A 22,381-nucleotide genomic window follows, 5' to 3' on the forward strand; every position below is an offset into this window, starting at 1 on the left:
TTTTAAATTCTTTTATTTCTTCAGAGCAAGTAAATTTTATTTCAATAACTGAGTTTTTAAAAATTCAGTTTGCAAGGTCAGATCTTGATGTCTGTGTATTGAAATAAAACTAAAAGGAGACAAAGACATGCAAGGCACTGAAGGGACTTCTGGTTCTTGGAAGGCAATGGCATTTGAATCCCATTGTATACACTTGTCATTTTGGGCTTCAGCAGGGCAGCAAGGGAAAACTGCCCCAGGAACTTTTACCATGATCTTTTATCTCCACACATTTAAGAAAAAATATAAATTTAACTTTTTTTCAGCTTACAGTGTCTTGACACTCTGGATGGTTAATGAGTTCAATAAAATAAAATGGGTTGACAAAAATGTAAGTAAAATACGCACATGTGGATGACTGTTTATAGTTACATATGAAATAAATATTTAATTCAAGAAGTACTTTACTTACATTTGTACAGGGCAAACACTTTTATTTTAAATGTTTAAGTATAAAAAATTAAGCCCATATTTTAAGGGTTGAAGATCTATTCTACTTAAATTACTTAGAGGGATAATATATTTGAGGACAAGAATTGATAGAGAAATACAGTTTAATTAGATGAATTGTATCTTCAATATCATACAAATAGCTCCATGTTAATTATGTAGACTTTTAAACTGGGGAAATGCCTAGTTTTAGTAATAAAGAATTTTAGAAATAATGCTATTTAAAAATTTTTAGAACAGCAAATTACTTTTTCTCAAGCCAGCAAAACTATTTTCCTAGTTCTGTCAGTAAGAAGAAATCTGCCAGGTTCTTTCCATTATACTTTTTCATTTTCCAAATCAAGCATTGAACCATACTCAGGAAATTTCAACTCAAATTCATGTTTTTCCAGGGAGGGGTCTGCAACTCATTTTGGAATAATTGTACCTCCTCTATTCTTTCTTGTTAAGTTTTTAAAGTTCAGTTATTCATTTTAAGTGTGCTGAAAAAAAGAATACACAATTTCTCAAAAATAGTATGTACTGAAGAGAATAGACTGAGTTATGGAGTGTGTGGCCAACACTGGTATTCATGTTAGAAAATGTTTGGCCATGACACACTTTTGGAAGAAAAGTTTCTAAGTCCTGGGAACCGGGCCTTGTGTACAGTATTAGAGTTGTATTGCTACCAAAATAAGTGCATTTCTTTCAATAACTTTTGAACTTGAATATTAGATTTACCTAGTAAAAGATTACATGCAAAATTACAGGTGAGAAATCTAAACCATGGCCTTGTGAGGATAGAGAAGTCAAAGAAAATCACATTGTTAGTGTGGTGATATCAGTCTGTTTTCTACACAGAAATCTGAACAGCTCTCACCATGCCTCAGAGACAGGAAATTTTAGTTCCTATCAAAGAGTCACTTCTCACTGTTTGGGATACAATGGTACTTAGGCAATCAACTCCAACCAAAACCAACAGGATGAATTGGAAAGGTCAATTCAGGTGTTTGACAAATGTGCAAAATGTATACAATTATGGATTTTAGATATGAATCAGGGGAGTGCCAGCCTACAATTCCACTGCCAGAGAGTCTGGGAAACAGAACCTTCATCCAGCAACTGATGGAAGCAGAGGAAGACACCCACAGCTAAACACTGAACTGAACTCCTGGAACCCAGTGACAGAGAGGGAGAACTGATGAGCAAAGGGGTTAAGACTGGGCTGGTTTAACCCACAGAAACAGTTGACCTGAACAATGCGGAGCACTTGGACCTCAGAATGATGGTTGAGTGGACAGCATAGGACTGATCCAGACCCCCTGAATGTGGGTATCAGTGAGGAGGCCTTCGGTAATATTTATCCCTGGCATACAAATGGACTTTGGATGCCCATCCCACAATAAGGGATGCTCTCTCAGCCTGGACTCTTGGGGGAGGGCCTAGGCCCTGCCATGTATGAAATAACAGACTCTGGAGATCCACCATGTAGAGCCTCACCCTCCCTGGGGATATAAGTGGAGACTGGGTGGGGACTGGGGGACCTGCTATCGAGGGCAGGGGAGGAGGGGAGGGAGAGGAAGCTGGGAGTGACATGTGACTTAAGCTTGTTTCTAAATAAAAAAAGAAAGAAAAAGAAAGTTTTACATTTTGGATGGGTAGTGGTGGCACATGCCTTTAATCCCTGTACTCCAAAGGCAGAAGCAGACAGATCTTTGTGAGTTCTAGGCCACTCAGTCTGTAGAGAAACCATGTCTTAAAAGACAAACAAAACAAACAATGGCAACAAAAAAAGTTTTTAGCATTTTGAACAAGAAATTTTTGAGAACAAAAAAATGAGAGAAATGTAGGTTAAAGAATGCTTGCAAAAATTTCCTGGAAGCTGGGTGCACTATTGATGACTATAAATGAAAATAAAATGTCCTATCTAACACCATTCTTTCAGGAAAATAGGTCCAGAAATTAGTATGTATATTTTCAAATTTCCAGCTGGTTAAAGTTTCCAAGAATAAAGCAATAGTAAAAATGTATTAATGGATAATAAAATTTATTGGTGGATATCTGTTTGATCTCAGATTTAAATATGCCTCCCTCAGAGGTATAAATCAAGGTTGCCATCATATCAGAAAGCATCTTAGGGACACAATTCCACAGAATTAAACCATAATTGGCACACATAAATGGGCTTTATATTAAGCCCATTTCTACTCCACATAATAAGCTCTTATTCGCCAATAAGTAATAAAGGTACATTTTGTAACTAAAAGATAGAATCCTCACAAAGGAGGGATCAGTAGCATTAAAATGAAAATACAGAAATTTCCTATTAGTTAATTATTAGGCAGCAGGGTGTTTATTATTGCTTTGATAAGGTTAGCATGGTCTTTTTACGAGAGCCATTTGTCAAAACGATTTATAAAACTGAGCAACAGTCATCTCTTCTTGGAAGGTTGAACTTTGGGAATTTAAGTATTAAGATATCTGATGAAAGCCATTTTAAACTTTTTCTGGAAATTCATGAATAAACTAAAATTTGATGGTAACCGAGTAAGAACCATATGAAACAGACGCCACAAAAAAACCTATCACCTTGTTCTAGATTAAAGCGTGATCTCTTAGTATATGTCTGTGAATATAATAGCACTCATAGCCAAAGGTTAGCACATAATATTTTTTGACTTTGCACATCTGTCTTGTTCATTGTCGTCTTTTAGACTATAGAAAAACGATTCTGCGTCACATTTTCAGTGTGTCGTTTCTAATTGGTGACACCCACATAGTACTCATGCCTGGTTTTCATTGTGTACTCCAGATCTACATCCTCGTTCGACGTGTCAGAGGAGCCATAGAGGCATCCATTAGGACTTCCCATCCAGGCTGACATCAGCACCTTAAGAGCAGCTTAATATTTGTTTCACATAGTATTTGGATAAACAGAATATCTGCATTATTCTCCATCTTAAAGAAGACTAAGACATAAAACAGTGTATATGAAGCTATGTGGCACAAAACTACATGCTAGTACACTGCAGATCATGGAACTAAAAAGCCTTTAAACATGTTTGCATTCTACGCATCCCCCAAGGATCTCCAGATTTCTTGTTAGCAATGGGAACTTGTACTGTCAATGCAATTTGTGAGACCCTAATAATATTAACAGTAGAAAGCAGAGATTTCTAATAGAAACACAGGGGATCTAGAACATCCATTCTTCATACAAAAGCTATTTATAAAACTGCTGCTATATCACACACAGTTCTAAGAACACCACTGATACACAAAATGATCTTATAAAGCCTCTTTGATTATTTTACCTTTCATCTCTGTGTTTGACAGCTCCCATCTCATCCATAACCTCTGAGGTAGTTATACTGGCTTTGGAGTCTCACCTAGGTTATCTGTGATGTGACAGTTGGAAGTTTGTCTTCAGAAGCCTCCCGTCACTTTGGAGTACTTGATCCTAGGATCATATTGATCTTTCCTTAAGTTTTTGAAATCTGTTTAAAGACTAAATCAGTTTTTCTCCTTGGGGAAAAATTAAGTTCACAACTTTATTGCCCCCTGTTTCATTTCCTTGAAGTTATCAGCATGGTAATGCAATAGTTTGTCCTGTGTTTTGTCTTAGCTTGGTTTCTATTGCTCTGATAAAGACACTATGACCAAGAGTTATTTTAACTTTTAATTCTCAGGTCACAGTCCATCACTAATGGAAGTCAGGGCAGGAACCCAAGCAGGAACCGAAGCAGAGGCCACAGAGAAGAGCTACTTTCTGGCTTTCTCCCCATGGCTTGTTTAGCCTGATCTCATATACAACCTAGGACACCTGCCTGAGCTACGTCTTCCCACTTTTGGTCATTTATTAGGAAAATGCCCCCAGACTTGCCAATGAGCTAATATGCTGGAAGTATTTTTTTCCACTGAAATTCCCTCTTTCCAGATAAGTCTGTGTGGACGGAAGTATCTGTCCAACCTGGCCTTTCTGCCCTTCTGTCCCAAATAAACTCACAGAGGCTTAGATTAATTATAAACTGTTTGGCCAATGGCTCAGGCTTCTTATTGTTAGCCTTCTCTTAATTATTAACCAATTTTTATTAATTTGTGTATCTCCATGTAGTCTTGGTTTACCAGTAATGCCTGGATCTTTTTCTTCCATGGCAGCTACATGATGTATTGTAGTGGTATCTTGTTTTGTCAGTGGACTTGTAGTGGTGGCTTCATCTTTGGAGTGTGGCTCCAGGTGTGCAGACATGACTCCTCATAAGAAAGAGTAGGGGTTGGCTCTCTCTCTTGTGAAGTAGTCTGGAAGGGCAGAGACTGCATTTTCAGGAGCAGATAGTCGTAGGTGTGAATTTACTATTAATTTTGCAAGTGCTTTCTTAATAAATACTCATTAATCATTTATCATGGGTCTTGTGGACTTATTTAAACCCTGACTTCAAGTCTGACTACTGTCAAGTTGAAAAAAAAATCTGACTAGGACCTTTGGTTTTCATACCAAATTTCTGCTAGTTGACTATGTGATTATTGTTTCTATTTGTATCAGATATGGTTACTATTGTTATGGTGAAAGACCATGAAAGAAATGGGGAGGAAATGGTTTATTTTGATTAAAGTGTATTTGTTTATACTTCCATATTGCCGTTCATCATCAAGGGAGGCCAGGACAGAACTCAAAAAGGACTGCAGCCTGGAGGCAGGAGCTGATGCAGAGGCTATGGAGGGGTTCTGCTTGCTGGCTTGCTCATCATGTCCTGGTCAGCTTGCTTTCATATAGAATCCAGGAGGACCAACCCATGACTAGTTTCCCTGCAATGCACTGGGCCCTCCCCATTAGTCACTAATTTTGAAATGCCTTATTGGCCTATGTACAACCCACTTTTTCATGCCAATACTTAACTTTTTTCCTTTTCTTTAATTTAAATCAGAAACAAACTTGTTTTACATGTCAATCCCAGTTCTCCCTCCCATTCTCCCCTGCCCCCCAACCAACCCCTTCTCCTACCCCCTTTCTTCTCCCCAGGGAAGGTGAGGCCTTCCATGTGGGATCTTCAAAGTCTATCATCTCATATGGAGCAGGGCCTAGGCCCTCCCCTGTGTGTCTAGACTGAGAGTGTATCATATGTGGAGTGGGCTCCCAAAGTCCATTCGTATACTAGGGATAGTACAACCCAATCGAATGGAGAGATTTTTATCAATGGAGGTTCCCTCCTCAGATCACTAAAGCTTGTCTCAAGTTGGTATAAAACCACCCAGCACATCATTAGAATCTTATTTTTCTTTTGTGCTCTTTTGTACCATTACCTGTATCTAACCTGGCTTGACAGGTAATTATAAATGAATACTCCAAAACAAGCAACAACAAAAAATGTGTACCCACGTATCCATCTGTCTACCCACCCATCCATCCATCCATCCATGCACCCATATTTCTATCTTCACCCTTATGCATTCAGCTTCTAGAGCTCAGTAACATTTAAGAATGGATATGCTACGATAATATCTGCTTCACATTTCTGAGTTGCAGACTTTTGTACAATTCCTCTAATCTCAATTTTCTCAAGTAGGAAACTTTCAGACTAGTGTGTATAATCCTTTCAGCCTCAGAACTGCAAATTCTTGAATTTTCATTTCCTGTCTGCTATCCATCTTATTTGGACACAGTTTATGGTTTTCCTAATCTGACTTCTATTCAAATCAGGTTATTTTCAAACTGCTTTTTATTGCTGATTTCCAATTACAAAATCATTTGGACATATAACTGCTTTAAAAAAACACAAACACATCTGCAAGGTTAGCATTCATTTGTGTACCTTGATCAATTATTTGGGTAGAATGTTGATAAAGGCTCTGAATCTTCTGAGAAGATGTCCTTAGTCATCAACAAAGTTATCCCAGCAATATTAGCCATAATTCAAATTTACAAGTGCTCATTTCAAAAAATACAGTAATTTTTCTGAGTTATTGTTGGCTTTCTAAAGGCTCTCTCTTTTTCTGTGGATAAAATATCTAGAAGGGTTTGAAACTACTGATTCTGTCTCAAGTCCTCCAACTTTTTGCGACATTATTTTGAAGTCACCAGAGACACACGCCAGGTTCCTTAGGCTATACTATTCATTCCTTTGCCATTCAGCAAGTTAGTAGCAGCTGGCAACCTTTCAGTCTTCAGATGCCTACCATAACAATTTCCATAGTCACTGGGTGTGGCACATGGCTGCGTTCCCAGCTCCTTTGGGGAGGAAACAGGATCATAGTTTCAGGTCATCCTTGCCTGCACAGAGAGAAGCTGTCTCAACCATGGCTCCCCATAGGAAACAAAATTGTTAGCAACCAACTCTGAGTGTCTTTGGGGGGGGTGCTGCTCTTTATGGGGAGTTTGGGTGGCCTTAAGATTTGTTTTGTCCTTGCTTTGCTTCATTTACTCTTCTGCAACCAGGAATGGTTTAGCTTCTTAACTGTAACTTCAGTTTCCTGGGTTGCTTCTGTCTTTTGCTTCCTTTTCAACTATTTCCAGCATTTACAAGAATCTTTCACATAACTGGTACAGCATAAGGAGTTATTCTCAGTTTTTTTTTCTTCCAATGTGGTTTACCCATGTTCCTATAACTCACACATAACTGATGAGTACGTGAAGCTGTTTCGAGAGATCTTGTCTAAAACAACTTTAAAATGATTTCCAATGTAGTTATGACCCATTTCTTATCTTGAATATGAGTCCCAGAAACCCAGCTCTGGTTGTCTTTTCCAGATGAACGTCTAACGTCCTTTCAAACCGAAATGCTCAGGGGATGAATCTTCTTCCTCCCCAACCTGCTTCTTCCCTGTCTTCTTTCTCAGTTATTAGCAGCAACACCGCACCAGTTTCTCAGAAACCTTGGCTTCCTTCATGACACCTCTGTTCCCCCACTGCTTAGGAATCTGATCAGGCAGCCAAGGCCTTCAGTTCTGCCTCCACATTGGAAACTGCTGCCGTTCATTTCTTAGCATCCCCACTACCATTGCAATGGTCCTGCAGAAGGAACAGCAGCCAGCGTCTCCCAGCTAGCGTCTCTGCTTCTATTCCTTCCCCTTACAGTTCGCCTCCTGCATAGCAGCCAGAGAGTTATCTTTGAGAACCTGTTAATCACATTCACTCCCTTGTCAGAATCATTCCAGCGGTTAACCCTGAGAATAAAATAGAAACAATTTGCCACAGCTTTGGAGATCTGGTTTCTAGCCTCCTCTTGTCTGCTTCTGTGTCTTCTGTTCCCTCTGACCAGAAGGACATTACCTCAGCTCTCCTTAAGGCTGGTCCCTTTCCATCAGCCAGGCCTTGGCTCAAATCTAAATACACCAGAAAATCTTGCTTTCTTCTTCACTGGCCAAGCTATCGGGCCTTTCCGCACACTCTTTATTTTTTTATTTTATTTTAGAAACAATCTTATTTTACATATAATCCCCCATTCCCTCACCCTCCCATCGTCCCCAGTGACCCCCTAAGCCACCCCCCACCACTCCCCAAGGATAGTGAGGGCCTCAGTGGGGACCATCAAGTGGGTCACGTCAGTTGTGGGAGGGGTCTTGGCTCTCTTTTGTCCACATACTCTTGGTCACAGTTCTGCCCTTAACCACTCAGTTACTGTTACTTATGGTAGTTGCTGGTAGTGGAACTAACCTTATTTACTGTCTTACTTTTCTATTTCCAGTGGAATCTGTCATGGCCAGAACCTAGTCTGACATCATGGATAGTTGGTGCCAGGTGACTCTGGGACAGAGAAGTTCTCACTTCAGAGCTGTGATAGCTAGGGAATACAGATCTCTCTTGCTCTGCCCTCTCTGAGGTAAAAAACCAGTTGCTTTAAAGTATGCAGTGAACTTAAACAACATCCATACCCTACCCACACAAACAGTATTCTGTAGCATCAACCCAGAGAGTCTTCTAGAATAGTGAATAAAAACATGTTGTTGGAGGTTTCAAGATTCCATTACTGACACACAATACAACTCTGTAGAAAGATACCTTCCAGTGTCCTGGACTAGAAGAGAAACATTAGTCAAGACCAGACAAACAAACAAACAAGCAAACAAACAAATGAAAAGCAACATAAAATTAACACACTGCAAATGAAAACATGCAAAATGGTTTGTGTGTGCTCGTACACACTGGGGAGCCAGTGTGAGAGGGAGACTTGGCAAGATGGAAGAATCCTCATAATGCAATTCTCAATAAATAATTCTCTGATAACTATCATTGCAGCCCATTAAACCAAATAGGGCCCCGGTAAATCCACATATGCAAAGAACCCATCCTGATAGGACAGCAGTAGAATCAGGGTGTGAGCACTGGGGACCAGCCACCGGTATGATTAGATCAAAACTGATTAGTGCAGACTGGCCAGCCTGTGTGTGCTGCGGGTGTGGGGCTGGAACCACTCCTAGAAAGCTGGTGTTTAAGTTCACAGAAGAGGAAGCCAGTTTCGAAGAGGCTGCAACACAGGAGTTCAAACACAAAAGTAGTCAGCAAGAGCCCAATTCAGACCTTGGTCTTGCCTGCCCTTCAGGAGGCGGTGGGTGGAGCAGGTCGGGCTGATGGAAAGGGTGCACTAAGATACACTATTAGAAAAGGGACAAGGTTTTAAAGAGGTCAGCGGACTGGCCGTCTACCCATTATAAACTCGAGGGCTCCTTGAGGGAGTCCGACCTAAGTGGGCTCTGCCGGCCTGGCGGCGTTCCTGGGTCACCCAAGTCGCCTCGCTGGTGGAAGTGCGTAGTGTGGGAGCCCTGGCAAGAGGTGGCCAGGACTGCCCTGAATGGGCGGGTCCGGCGCTTGGGGCTGCAGTGTGGGCTGGGGCGGCAGCGGCGCGCAAGGGGGCGGCTCCCCGCCGGGTCCCCGTTCCCCCCTTGTCAGCTCGCCGGCGCCGCCCTCGCCCCGCCCCGCCCCGCCGGCGCCGGCCGCGCGGACCAGCCTGGGTCCCCCGAGCTGAGCGCGCCGCGGCGGCTGGAGCTGGGCGCCTCCCCCGCTCTGCCGCGCGCTCGCCCGCCTGTCCGCCCGCCCGCCCGCCCGCTCGCCCGGGCTCCCCTCGGCCATCTTCGGCGCCCTCTCCCGCCCGGGGCCGACTTTCCCGGAAAGTTTGTTGCTTTCTCTCGGCCGCCGCAGGCAGCGTCGCCGCGTCCCACGTCTGCCAAACTTTGGGGCTTCACTCGCGCCATGAGCGCCCCTCCGCTGCTGCGGCCGCCCAGCCCGCTGCTGCCCGCCGCGGCCGCCGTGGCCGCCGCCGCCGCCGCGCTGGTCCCCGGCTCCGGGCCCGCGCCTTTCCCGGCACTCGGGGCGGCCCCGGCGGGGGGGCATCTCCTTCCATCTGCAGATCGGCCTGAGCCGCGAGCCGGTGCTGCTCCTGCAAGACTCGTCAGGCGACTACAGCCTGGCGCACGTCCGAGAGATGGCTTGCTCCATCGTGGACCAGAAGGTAAGGTGCCCCGAGGCCCCGCCAACTTTGCAGCCGGCCTCGCCCGCGCCGTGCAGCCTGGCGGTGGCCGGGCTGCTGGCCCTCACCCCGGGCACTGCTCTGCCTGCCGCGCAGTCCACCCCGGACTGATCTCCAGCCTTTCTTCGCTGGTACGTCTGCCTCCTCTCCTCCCTTACCTCCCTTCCACTGGTGACAGTCCAAGGGATCGTGCACTTTTCTCCTGGTGCGCGGGCATATTCTTGAGGCTTCCTGGCTGTCCCGACTCTCTGCTCTGGACCAGAGCCTACCTGGTGCTAGATCCGTTTTCCAGCGCCAGAGTTCCCTTGGGACAGCCCAGAGCATTTCAGCACCGCTCCCTTCTATTCCATCCTCCCCTTTCAGCTCTAATTGATGCTGAGAAGTTCAGGGTGCGACCTGGACGCCAGGAATTTCTCACCTGTCAATAGTGCTTCTAAGACAGTGTGATTGAGCAGGCCAGCTGTGAAAACAACTGAGCAGTTAGTGCACCACTACCCAAGTCGTCCCTGAATTTAGCACCGCCTCCCTGTGAGCTTAGAGACATTTTCCAACAATAAAACCTGAAATTTACAGTCTTTCTGTAAATCTGGCTTCATTTTCCATGCACGCTGATCTTGGAAGATTGGAGTAGTGAGGGTCTAGGGTTCCAGGAACACCCAGTGCTGGCATTGCTCTGAAGTTTGAGGCTGTGGGACTCTGGGAAGCGGCCACTAGACTAATCGGGGGTGGGGGTTGGGGGAGGCCCATAAAGCTGCGCTAGGCCACCCATCACTGTTTCCAGTACACTTTTGAATTTAGCTTATCTCTGTGGCCATGCAGAAGGATACTTCACAGAAAGAGGCCGCTGAATGTAGGGGGGGAGGGCTCATGGTGCCACTCTTCACAGTATGAACAGCCAGGCTTCTGGGGGGGGAGGAGGGAGAGGGGGAGGGGGAAGGTAGGTAAAGGTGCAGAATTTCAACCCCCCCCCCCAGGACTGACTGGCTTCTTCTCACCTTTTAATGAATAGTCGAGAGCAGCTTTTTCTTCAACTGTTTGGAACAAAGTGTGCTGAAGTTTTTGAGCAGTATAAACAGTGCTGTGAGCACAGAGATCCCAGGGAAGAGCTCCTGGGGAGCAGTCTCTAATCCAGGAAGTGAAAATTCTGGAGGCCAGGCCAGACTCAAGTAACAGTGAGTGCCTGGAAGTTTTGTTAATTAAAAGGAGTGACATTTTATGTCATGTAATTGAACTGTTCGTAACTTCCTTGAAGTCTAAAAATGGTACTGTGCAGTCTCTCCTCTTCCTCCACATTTCGAATAAACATGTGTTCTAGACTCTAACTGCCTTACTGTATGTAGCCTTAAATAGTTCTATAGGACACCAACTGGTTAATTTGAAAAAGCACTGTCACACAAGCATACACACCACATGTATTGAAATTTCACACAGAGCCATTCGGTTCCATAAAATATTAACAGCAAATTCGGAAGAAAAATGATATATGATATAGTGGGCTAGATTCATATGAACTTTGTTTGACCCACATAACCTCCCGTCTCTGAATGGGGAGCAACATGCATGGTTCAAGATGTTTGGGTTGGACTTTTGGCTGGATCGTAAATTGCATCTGACTGGTATGGTGCTGCCTGGAAAGTGTTATCAGTACCTGGGGAGAGGTGTATGATCTAGGACATGGGATGCAGCAGGCTGGGACCTCATCAGTAGGAATTGTAGGGAAAGTTCACTTCAGAAAAAAGCCTCGAGATGATTAGAAACGTACATTGTAAAAAACTCAGTAATCTACCCAAGAGAGATAACCATACCAGGCATATCTGAAATGCAAGTTAGCTGTGTGGAGGGTGTTTTAGAATGGCAAAAATGTTATGGCAGAAAGAAAACTGGAGTACAGTCAGGAGCTACTTAGATGTGAGCCAAGACTCGGGAGAGCTGCAGGAATGCTGGAAAGAGAAGGGCACCAGCCCCACTGCTGCTCTCTAAGGGGACTCCTTTCTTCATTGTGTTTATTCTGTAGTCTCTTGCCAGAAGAAAAGTTTGAAACGTTTTCTTGGGATTGCCGTGCTGTTTTTAAAACTGGTTATGGCAAAGTGAGAGATTTTGAAATAGGGATTTTTTTGTGTCAGGTATATCCAGAATATTATTGTAAAATGTACTAGATAATGTGTCTTGACAGTGTAACTCCTCAGTTATTCTACCATCTATCCATGTAGATACCAATCACCTGTCTATTATGTATATCTGTCATCTTTTATCATCTGTCATCCCTCCATCTATCTAAATAAATCATGTAGCTGTCAATCATCTATCTGTTATCCATCTACCTATACATAGTTTACTATCTGTGTATCTTCTGTGTCTATTTTGGGACATGTTATTTTCCCAGACAGAAACAAGATGTAGAGGGCTTTGTGCTGTGTGACAGCAGAAGTGGGCAGCTTGCTAGTGTGGAGGTAAGGAAGTGTGTGTTGGGGGGCTTTTGTGCTTTGTCTTGAGTTTTCTCTTATGCATTATGAATGCGTTAACTGAGAGAAAGGGTGATGAGAGAGAGATACAGAAAAAGAAAGGGAGAATGGGAGACTACTAATATTAAAATTGGTGTTTGGGTAGCTAGGTTTCAAGTCATTTGCAATTTAGCATTTAGGCTTCTTAAGAAAAAGTTCTCTTGATTTTTGTAACCCTTCCCACTTATTGCTTCAGTATTAGGAATCTTTTTAATCTGGTTCATGGTCAAGAGCACATGAATACTAACATAGATGCCCTTAGCTTAACTCTTGGAAGTATTAGCTGACAGTTCGGTAGTTTTCAACAGTATTATTCATGGTAACTTCTCTGTGCAATGAGTACCTGAGGTGGACAGGCCTAAATAGGAGAGCTGCTGTACCTGAGAAACTTGACTTCAAGATTTTATTGATGCGTAGAACTTAACAATATAATTTTTTCCTCATTTTGGTGGTTTAGAAAACATCAGATGGCAATTCAACAGAAATTCTTTTAAAGTGTTATATCTTAATCATTTGCTGGTTGTAAAGTTACTAACTACTTTTTATCTGATAGTTTAGAGTAATATGAGATGGTCTCTTTCTTTGCATGGAAGACTGTATGAATATAAAAGATGCTATTGACTCCATTCTTTTGGGAAGCTGAGCTAAGGTCTGTCTCACAGTATTCATTCATTTAATGGTTTTGCTACACATGTGTATGGCATTGGAGCTTGGTCATACTTAAAGATCTGTTCTTTAATCAGTATGTATGACTTCTGTTTTTGCTTTGAGACCCTTTTACTTTCTCTTGTCAAAGAAATGTTGACTACATAGGGTGAGAAGGAACTGTCGTGGAGCAAGGGTGAGCATCTCAGAGGTTGACATGGCTTGTCTGGATTCATGACAGGCTACATACCTACCTTAGCATGCATGCACACACAGGTGCACCCTTACCACTCACAGCTCAAAGGACACTGAGTGAATGGTGTGCAATTCAATTATGTAGCTTCCTGTTCATTTGAGTTTTATCTTACTAAAAAGCCAACTAGAGCTCCTCTCTTGGACACCCATACTTAGGGCAATCCCATCCTGTAAGACACCTGGCCTAAGCTTTACATTTAATACTGGTCTTTCTTGCTACAGAAATTAAAGAATGAACTTTTAAGTGAAAAATAGCTACCAGAGTAACAAGGTTAGTGCTTTGGTTTGATAGTAACATTACTTTGCTTGTCATTGTTTTACATTCTTAATTGTATATTGTTTTCTTAACAGTTGCTGTGTCCCTTTTAACCCTTATAGTTAATTTTAGCCACTCTACTTTTACACAGATTGAGAAAGCTGGAAGTAATTAGCTGGTGGATCACCCCAGGGTGTGTAGACAACAATAACCTTTTAAACTAATGATAGTCTTTGTTATGTATTTTTATTCTAATTTTATTTTTGAACACAATATATACTACTAATTTCTGATTTAATGATAAAGCACAGAACTTGACATTTTAATAGGTGATTGTTAAAAAACAAAACATGCATTTCCAATTTCATGTTTATTTTCAAGTTTAGTAATGTACGAGCTACGATTTCATTGGGGTTATAAAGTATTTTGTGACATAAATGCCCTGTTCAGCTTAAGTATCATTTATCCAAAATTCTTGGGACCAGAAGAGTTTGGGCCTTTGGGTTCTTATGGATGTTGTAATATTTATAACACAAATAGTGAGATGTCTCTACAATCAGAGCCATCCTTAAACACACAATTAATTTATTTCATTTATAATTTTAGTGTTTCAAAAACTCATTTTGACTGGTAGTACTTTCATGGGGACAGGCATGGGATTTTCCTCTTGTTGACATGTTGGTGATCAAAATATCTCAGAAGATTTTGGATTAGGGATGCTCAGCCTGTGTGCACAGTGTTTGTATGTAATATATACATGTGTACACCGTATTTATACACATTTTTGAGGCATATATGAGGGGCTGGTTATTTAGGTACAACTTCTAGATATTGAAGTATTATTTCATACTTTACAATGGTTTCCATTATATTCTGTCTCATAGAACGAAGCAGTCACACTCCTTTGTATCACTGTATCAGTACAAAGATATGTCAACCTTCTCTCACAGGTGTAAACTGTGTCTGCCATAGATTTCACAAGAAGAATATTCTTTGAATTTCTGATGTGGAAAACAGTAAGTCTTGCAGATTTTATGGTGGAAAGAGTTGGATTGTAAATGAATTGATGTAGGCCATTAGGTTCCAGTTCAAGGTATTTGAAAGAACATGATTGTAGTGTGCATCGTGGTGGTGGCTACATAGAATAGACTAGAAAATTACTCAAGTTTAAAACTTTCGTTGAGATATCATCCTTAATGGTAGTTACATTGTCCTCAGTTTTATGTCAACTTGGTACAAGGAAGAGGCAGTTTGGAAGAAGGACTCTCAATTGGGAAAAATGCCTTCATAAGATCTGGCTGTAGGCAAACCTGTGGGGTATTTTCTCAAGTAGTGGTTGATGTGGAAGGGCCAAACCCATTCCGTGTAGTACCACCCCTGGTCTGGTGGTCCTGGGTTCCATAAGAAAGCAGGCTGGCTGAGCAAGCCATGAAGAGCAAGCCCGGTAAAGAGTGTCCCTGCATGGCCTCTGCATCAGCTCCTGCCTCCACGTTCCTGCCCTACTTGAGTTCCTGCTCTGACTGCCTTCTCTGATGGACTGTGACCTGGAAGTGTAGGCCGAAATAAACCCTTTCCTCCCCTAGTTGCTTTTGGTCATAGTGACTCATCATAGCATTAGAAACTCTAAGACACTGGTTTACTAGGGAAGATTCCAAAGTTTTTTTTTTAAATCATTATAACTTCCCCCCCAAGATTATTACATATAATTGTTTTATGTTTTAAATTATTTTATGCATGTTTTTAAAATGAACTTACTAGACAATATAAAAAGTGTGTATGTCTGTGAATATATGGTTATAAGCTCTCTTTGCATGTGAAGGTAATATGTGCAAAATGTTAAAATCACTGCCTGGTAAGTATGTATACAGTAGATGCTATTATCAATCATCTGAAGTTCCCATTATACAGTATTATCTTGCTAGCAAAATAAATGCATAAGTAATGTTGCAGTGTTATTAAGAGTATGCCTGTAGGTCTCAGCTATACCATTCATGATCTATTCACAGGGCAAATATTAGATACTATACTTTGAATGAACTGCTCAGGTCTCATCCTTTAAGGTTTCCCCAAAGACTAATATATTCACACTGTGCATCCAAGATAGAAAACAAAGTAAAACAAAGCAAACTGCATTTGTAGGTAAACCTAAAACACCCACAGAAGGACATTTGTACCATAATCCACATAGCATGGCATACCTCAGACTGTATTAAAGTAGATAAGATGGAGTCCAGCCAGAGTTTGATATTGTAATGGTCCATCCGTCCTTCCTTCTGTCCGTTCTTCTTTCCTTCCTTCGTTCCTTCCCTCCCTCCCTTTCCATGGGGCTTCGGGACAGGGGTTCTCTAAGTAACAACTCTGGCTGTCCTGTAACTTGCTCTATAGACAAGGCTGGCCTCAAACTCAGAACGATCTTCATGTCTCTGCTACCTGAGTGCTGGGATTAAAGGCTTGAGCCACCCAGCCTGGCTTAATGTTTGGTTTTAACCTTGGTTCATGTGAGCAATAAACACCAATAGGAATAAAAATTTAGGATGCTGTTAAAGGTACTTACTTATTTTTTAATTTTGTCAGCATTATTCTATAGTAGAGTTTTGAAAATGGCCATTCAATTTTCTTGAAACTGTTTTTTGCATGGTGCCGGGTGTTGCACAATTGAAGCCAAAGAGGGCATGATGGCATGGTCTTTCTTCTAATGACAGGACCTACAAACCAAGAAGATGATTGGCTCACTTATGGACAAAATATTTCTCATGTACAAAATATGTGAAAATTTCCCTAAAAATTCTTCTGATATAGCAAACAAATATATACATTGGTATCTAGAGACAGGGTTTCTCTGTGGCTTTGGAAACTGTCCTGGAACTAGCTCTTATAGACCAGGCTGGCCTTGAACTCACAGAGATCCTCCTGCCTCTGCCTCACAAATGCTGGGATTAAAGGCATGCGCTGCCAACACCGGGAGCAAACAAATATTTTTGTATCATTAAAACCCTGTAATGAAATGACCTCTTGAAGTTACTTGGATACATAAAACCCCGTATCATGTTGTTTCTGACTTCACTTATCTCACATTAAAAACAAAAATAAATAACTAAATAACGATTTTTTGAATTTTGTGGGCAACGCATAATTAAGAAATATCATGTAATTAGAATAGATAGAAAGGTGAAAAAATAGAAAGGTGAAAAAATGATGTAAATTCATTATACCTTCAGCAACAGTTAACCTGGACAGATGCATAGTTTCCTGTTAAGAAGTTTCTCCCAAAGTTGCAAAAGATTTTATTTGGTTGAAGCTAGACAGTTGATACAGCAACTTAACAGTGTTGGCAAATACACAGCTTAGATTTTAAAATATGCAATCATTCGGGAATTTTGTTCAACTTATTTTGGTGAAAAAGAGAAAAAATGTACCCATTCCTGGTACATTGGCATCTGTTCTGACTAAAGCACTGACTGATGAGGAATTTGTTGAATTTACTGCTTGTATTTAGGCACAATTTCAAGAATTTACAAGTGTTTCTCTCCTTAATTGTCAGCGGCCACTTTTTCATGTGTATCATAAAATGGTTGAAAAGAATGAATGTGATAATGAAGATGTTAGTGAAAAGTATGAATGTGCTTGACAAATTGCATTTCTGGTAATTCAAGGCTCTACAGATATGTGTTATCTTGTTCACAAAAGAAGTACATACACTATTAGTTGAAACTTTTTCTAACTTATGTTGGAAAAACCTGAAAAGTTTCATATACATGTGCGTGTACATATATGAGGGATATATGTATATATATATACACACATATATTTATAAAGAGATGAGATACACACACACACACACACACACACACACACCCCTCATTGGTTCCACTAATTGGATATTAAATCTTGAGGTCGCTGAAGCCTGCTGTGGTGGACAATTATCTTAAAGTTTATTTTGATCATTGCTTTTTCTGTACTCAGTGCCCCCACAGTTGCTGAGTTTAAAGGGTAACAAGACTGCTTACTTGGATGATGCAAATATCATACTTTCATCTTGGGTACTTTCAGTTTTTTTGCTTGGTTTCATATGAATTCTGCTTAAGATTGGCACCCGTATAGGCTTTGTGAGAAAGTAGTAAGTGTAACCCAAGCTCTATTTGGTCTTAATAATAAAAATCTGGAGTCAGACATAGGGGCAAAGACTGAAAGATCATGAAGGAACAAGCCATAGCCACACCTTACCTCGCTCGCCAACTTCACAGCTTAAAAAAGAGCGAGCTCCTGTTTCCTCCTGCCTATATTCCCCTCTGTACCCAACCATCTCACTTCATGTTTATCTGTTAGCTAGTGGCAAGCTCCACCCTCTGATCTTCAGACAGCAAGATATCACCACAGTTAGCATTGCTTTTCATGATGCCCTCAGTCAGAGCTGGGGATGGGTGGTGGGGAGGTAGGAGTGAGGTGTGGTTAAAAAGTCAGAAACAAACAATTCATATTAAATATCAAATACCTGAGAGATGAAACATTGAGGAGTTGCCATTTCTTCATCCACCAAGTATTGTAGTCTCTGATCAGGTGACCACCAAGACCTGGGGTTACTGATGTTTCAAAAGATGTTTATAGTTCCCTCTCCCTCTCTCTCCTTCCTCCCCCCTCTCTCTTTCTCTCTTTCTCTCTTTCTCTCTCTCTCTCTCTCTCTCTCTCTGTGTGTGTGTGTGTGTGTGTGTGTGTAGTGAGTGTGTAGTGAGTGTGTAGCATGCTGATGCGTGTGGACCATCACCTGTGCCTAGAGATTAAAGCCTGACCTGGACTGTCAATCTTCACCTTCCAGGTTGTTTGAACTTATGTTTCTTGCTGTTCACCATTATGTGCATCAGATCAGCTGGGAATGAAATTCCCAGGCTTCTCCGTAGGTGCACTGGGCTAATAGATGCATCCGGCTTTCTGTGGTTCTGGGGCTATCTCTACGGAGACATCTTCCCTGTTCAGACATTTTGTGGCTTCTTAAGGAAACTGCACATGGCCTTCATTAGGATCATTCTAAGTCAGTGGTTTTGTACCATTAGTTAAATAAACATTTGATGTTTCCTGGGTCTCAGTTTGAAGCACCTTCCTAAGCTGAGTTCCCTGCAGTAGAATGGATGGTCTTCCCTGTATCCCATTGCGTGTCTGTGTGTGTGTGTGTGTGTGTGTGTGTGTGTGTGTGTGTGTGTGTGTGTGTGTGTGTAAGAGAGAAGGAGAGTCAGAGAGAGAGAGAGAGAGAGACAGGGAGAGGAAGATGAGAGGGAGAGGGAGAGGGAGACTCACTCTGACATACTGATTTCATTTCCTTTGGATATATATCTGGGATGGTGGTTTTATTCTTATTTCTTGGTGAATCTTTTCACAATTTTCATCGTTGCTTTACTGATTTATGTGTCACCAACAGTGTAGGTAGGGCCTGTGTCCACATTCTTGCGGACCCTTTTTTATCCTGTTTGGGGTGACACCGTTTACACTTCCCTGATGGTTAGATAGTAAACATTATTTCATTATCATATGTCTGTTGATCCTCTATGTGTTTTGCTTTTACCTACCCTTTAGTTCTTAGAGGTTTCTCTCTTGCTACTGATTTTTTGAGTTCCTTCTGTGTTTGAGTATTAACCCTTCTTTACGGTCTAATCCTTCCTTCCTGAGATGGCCAATTAGATGTTTATCTCCTTTAATTGTAGTAGTGCCATGTAAACTGCATGAACTTTTTTATAATCATTTACTTTTATGAGTGTGTGTGTGTGTGTGTGTGTGTGTGACTGATGCCACCACTGATAGACCATTAGATATTTATCTCTTTTATCATTGTAAAGCCACGTGATCTGGCTCAATGTTTCATTATCCTTTGGCTGTATTTTTTTTAATGTTGCTCTTAAAAGTGTAGGGAGGATTTGCTTACTGTTGTAGAAGACCAGGCTATTAAATCCTGTGGCAGTGCAGCCATTCCTTCTTGTAGCCATTACTTAGCTTTCCTTCCAAGCATTAGGCTCCCTGTGCATAAAATGGGGGAGGAAACCCTCAACAGCTATTAACACTTGAAAGGTATCAAATGTGGTGTGCCTGTAAAGCCCCTATGCTTATTGAGATCTCCATCCAGCAATATGTTATTCTTTCCTTTAACATTTCCCTTTCTTCAACTTTAAAAACTTCTCCTGTAGATTTCTTATGATCACAGCATAAGCTCTTATTTTGTTTGTTTATTTCTTTTAACTATATTGGAGGGATATGCTATGTGTGATACACCTGACAGAGGAAACTTGCTTCAGGAAAAAAAAAAGAAACTAAATAATAGATGGTTAAGACTCAATTTAAGGGACAATTTTTAAATAGTCATCTGGGTACATTTCAGTTCTTTTTTCGTAAGCCACTGGTTGTTACAGAAGTAATATGCCTTCCTAGTGAGAAATCACTTGATACAGATTAATATAGGAGAAGCTAATGTAACAAATGCAGTCTCCAGCTAGTACCCAAAGAGGATCCTGCTGTGAATAGAAAGTTTTACTAAGTTGTAAGCACTTCAGGCTCATGCATTCCGCACACACTGTCATCCTTAAGTCTCCCTTAGGTCCCAGCCCCAGGTCACACTCTGAACAATTTAAACTGAGACAGGAGACTGCAGATCTGGCCACTTGGGCAGATGGGAGATTTACACAGCAAAGATGTTGCCAGAGTTATTTCCTAGGTACACCAGTGTTATTCTTTTCAAATAGCTGTTACCCATGGTCACCATTCCTGCCTCTCTGATTTATGCTTTCCCTGACAAGCTCTCGGGAGACTGGTTGATAGACCATGACTTATGGGTGCTTGTGATCCTGGACTGCCCCTTTGTTATAGCGATGGACCTAATGGTTGTCTCGTTGTGATGGGTAGACTATTTGGAGGTCAATCTTGGTGAATAAAGATTAACAGAAACTTTCAGCAACACCAAAGTTCAGTTATGATACAGAATTTTCTTTCTTTACTATTTTAAACAAGTCTGGTCAGTACACTGCTTATCTTTGAGTCATATTAGAGATAATGCTCCTCTAGCTAAATTCTACTAAATTTATAATTCCTAAGCAAGTTTACTGGTAAATCCTTTATAGCATCAGTTTTATTACCTCAGATTTTTCTTGCATCATTGTTCCATGAACCAGACATGGTGGCACACAAACTGGTAGTCACAGTACAGCATTCAGAGGAACTGAAGTGCAAAATCATTGTCAGCTTCATATAGATTCCATAATCTGTCTGGGCTAAAGACCCCGTGTGAGAAAGCAGAACAGAAGCAACCACAGATTAGAAGGAATATGAATGTAATCAAAGCCGTGCCTGAGGTGCCGTAAACAAAAGCGTATTTGAACATCAAAGAAATGCTAATTTTGTTCAAGATCAAATTTACATATGATTAAATTAGTTTACTTTTTGTTTTTTAAATGATTCAAGTTGATCTTAAAGTAAGATATTTTGAAAACATTTATTTTATTTGATGTGTATAACTGTGTGCCAAAGTGGATGTATGTGTACCACATGTATACAGTAACTCAAAGGCAGAAGATTTCCTGTAATTTAGTTATAGACAGTTGTAACCTCGAGATAGGTGCTGGGAATTAAACCTGTGTCCTCTTCAAGAAGACCAGGTGCTCTCAAATGCTCCCAACTACCTGTTAGCTCCAGCTCTAGGGAAGCCTTCTTCTTGCTTCTCGGGACACCAGCACATTATATCTACTCACACAGACAGATACACAAATATCTATATGAAACCTTCATGTTATACTAATGACTAGCCTGGAAAAACCATGCCTACTGATTCAATCGTGTCATCAACATCGTGGAAGTATCCAACTTCATTTTGAATGGATGTAAGTCTTACTCCACAGGATGAGATTCATACCTGAAGCTATTATTGGGTTAAAACACTGTGGCCAGACATGTTGTAGGGCTTAATGGAAGACTCACTACTATTATGCTGCAAAACAGGCATAGTATTAAACTGGTTCCTACTGACTTATTCTTATACCTGTAGATTAATTCATCTCCCAAACCTCATCTGGGATTTCTCTATGTGCAGTAGATGGTGATTAACACAGTGTCCCACAACTAGCCAAAAGAAAATAAGGTATTATAGGATGTTCAGCCCTCGAAAGGAACATATATCACCAACCCCTCTCAAGGCTCAGGGCTCATTGCTGAAGAGCAGGTAGAAAGTTTTTAAGAGCCTGAGGTGGTAGATGACATACACAGCACAGTACCTTTGATTATGAATTTATTGCAGCTTCAACAGCATACACCAGGCCAGATTTAGTGAGGAGAGAGGAGTTGGGCACACAATCCATCCCAAGTCTGTAGCTATTGGCAATTGTTATCATTTAGGAGAGGGAAAGTTAGTTTCCTCCATTAGTACATACCCAAGACTACCCAGGCAGTAAATTGGCCTTGAAAGTTTTAGAAATAAGAAGACTCAAAAATGGGCTGGTAGGGGGGAATAGGGGGTAACAAAATTTTTTAAAAATACACAAAAAAGAAAAGATAAGAAAAAAAAAAAAACAGCCACAGACCTGAGTCCTGGAGTCCAGGACTTCTTATTTTTGCTATAGGATGTTATGACCATGCTTCAGAGAGAGTGACCTATCAAGGCCATGGAACATTTGACACAAGAGACAATGAGGAGCTAGGAGTTGCCAGAGTGACTTCTTTGCCATAGAAAGCAGATGTTTGGTCAGGGCAGGAGACTCCTCAGCTTACAGCTAGAAGTCTGTCCCTTCTTGCTTATTTCCACAAATTCTGAGACTCAAAAGTGACTT

The 22,381-nt window shown here is 41.3% G+C and overlaps 1 protein-coding gene across 1 annotated transcript in view; it reads left to right on the top strand.

The window, feature by feature from the left end:
• Positions 1-9,491: 9,491 nt before the first annotated feature.
• Positions 9,492-22,381, top strand: part of Prkd1 (protein kinase D1) — a 303,252-nt gene continuing 290,362 nt past the window's right edge. The window contains 2 exon segments of the mRNA XM_005076271.4: positions 9,492-9,784; positions 9,786-9,911. Of these exon segments, the coding sequence (XP_005076328.1) occupies positions 9,653-9,784; positions 9,786-9,911 (258 nt within the window). The 5' untranslated portion in view covers positions 9,492-9,652.

Source organism: Mesocricetus auratus, unplaced genomic scaffold, assembly GCF_017639785.1.
Source record: "Mesocricetus auratus isolate SY011 unplaced genomic scaffold, BCM_Maur_2.0 Super-Scaffold_15014, whole genome shotgun sequence".
Taxonomy (NCBI): Eukaryota; Metazoa; Chordata; class Mammalia; order Rodentia; family Cricetidae; genus Mesocricetus; species Mesocricetus auratus.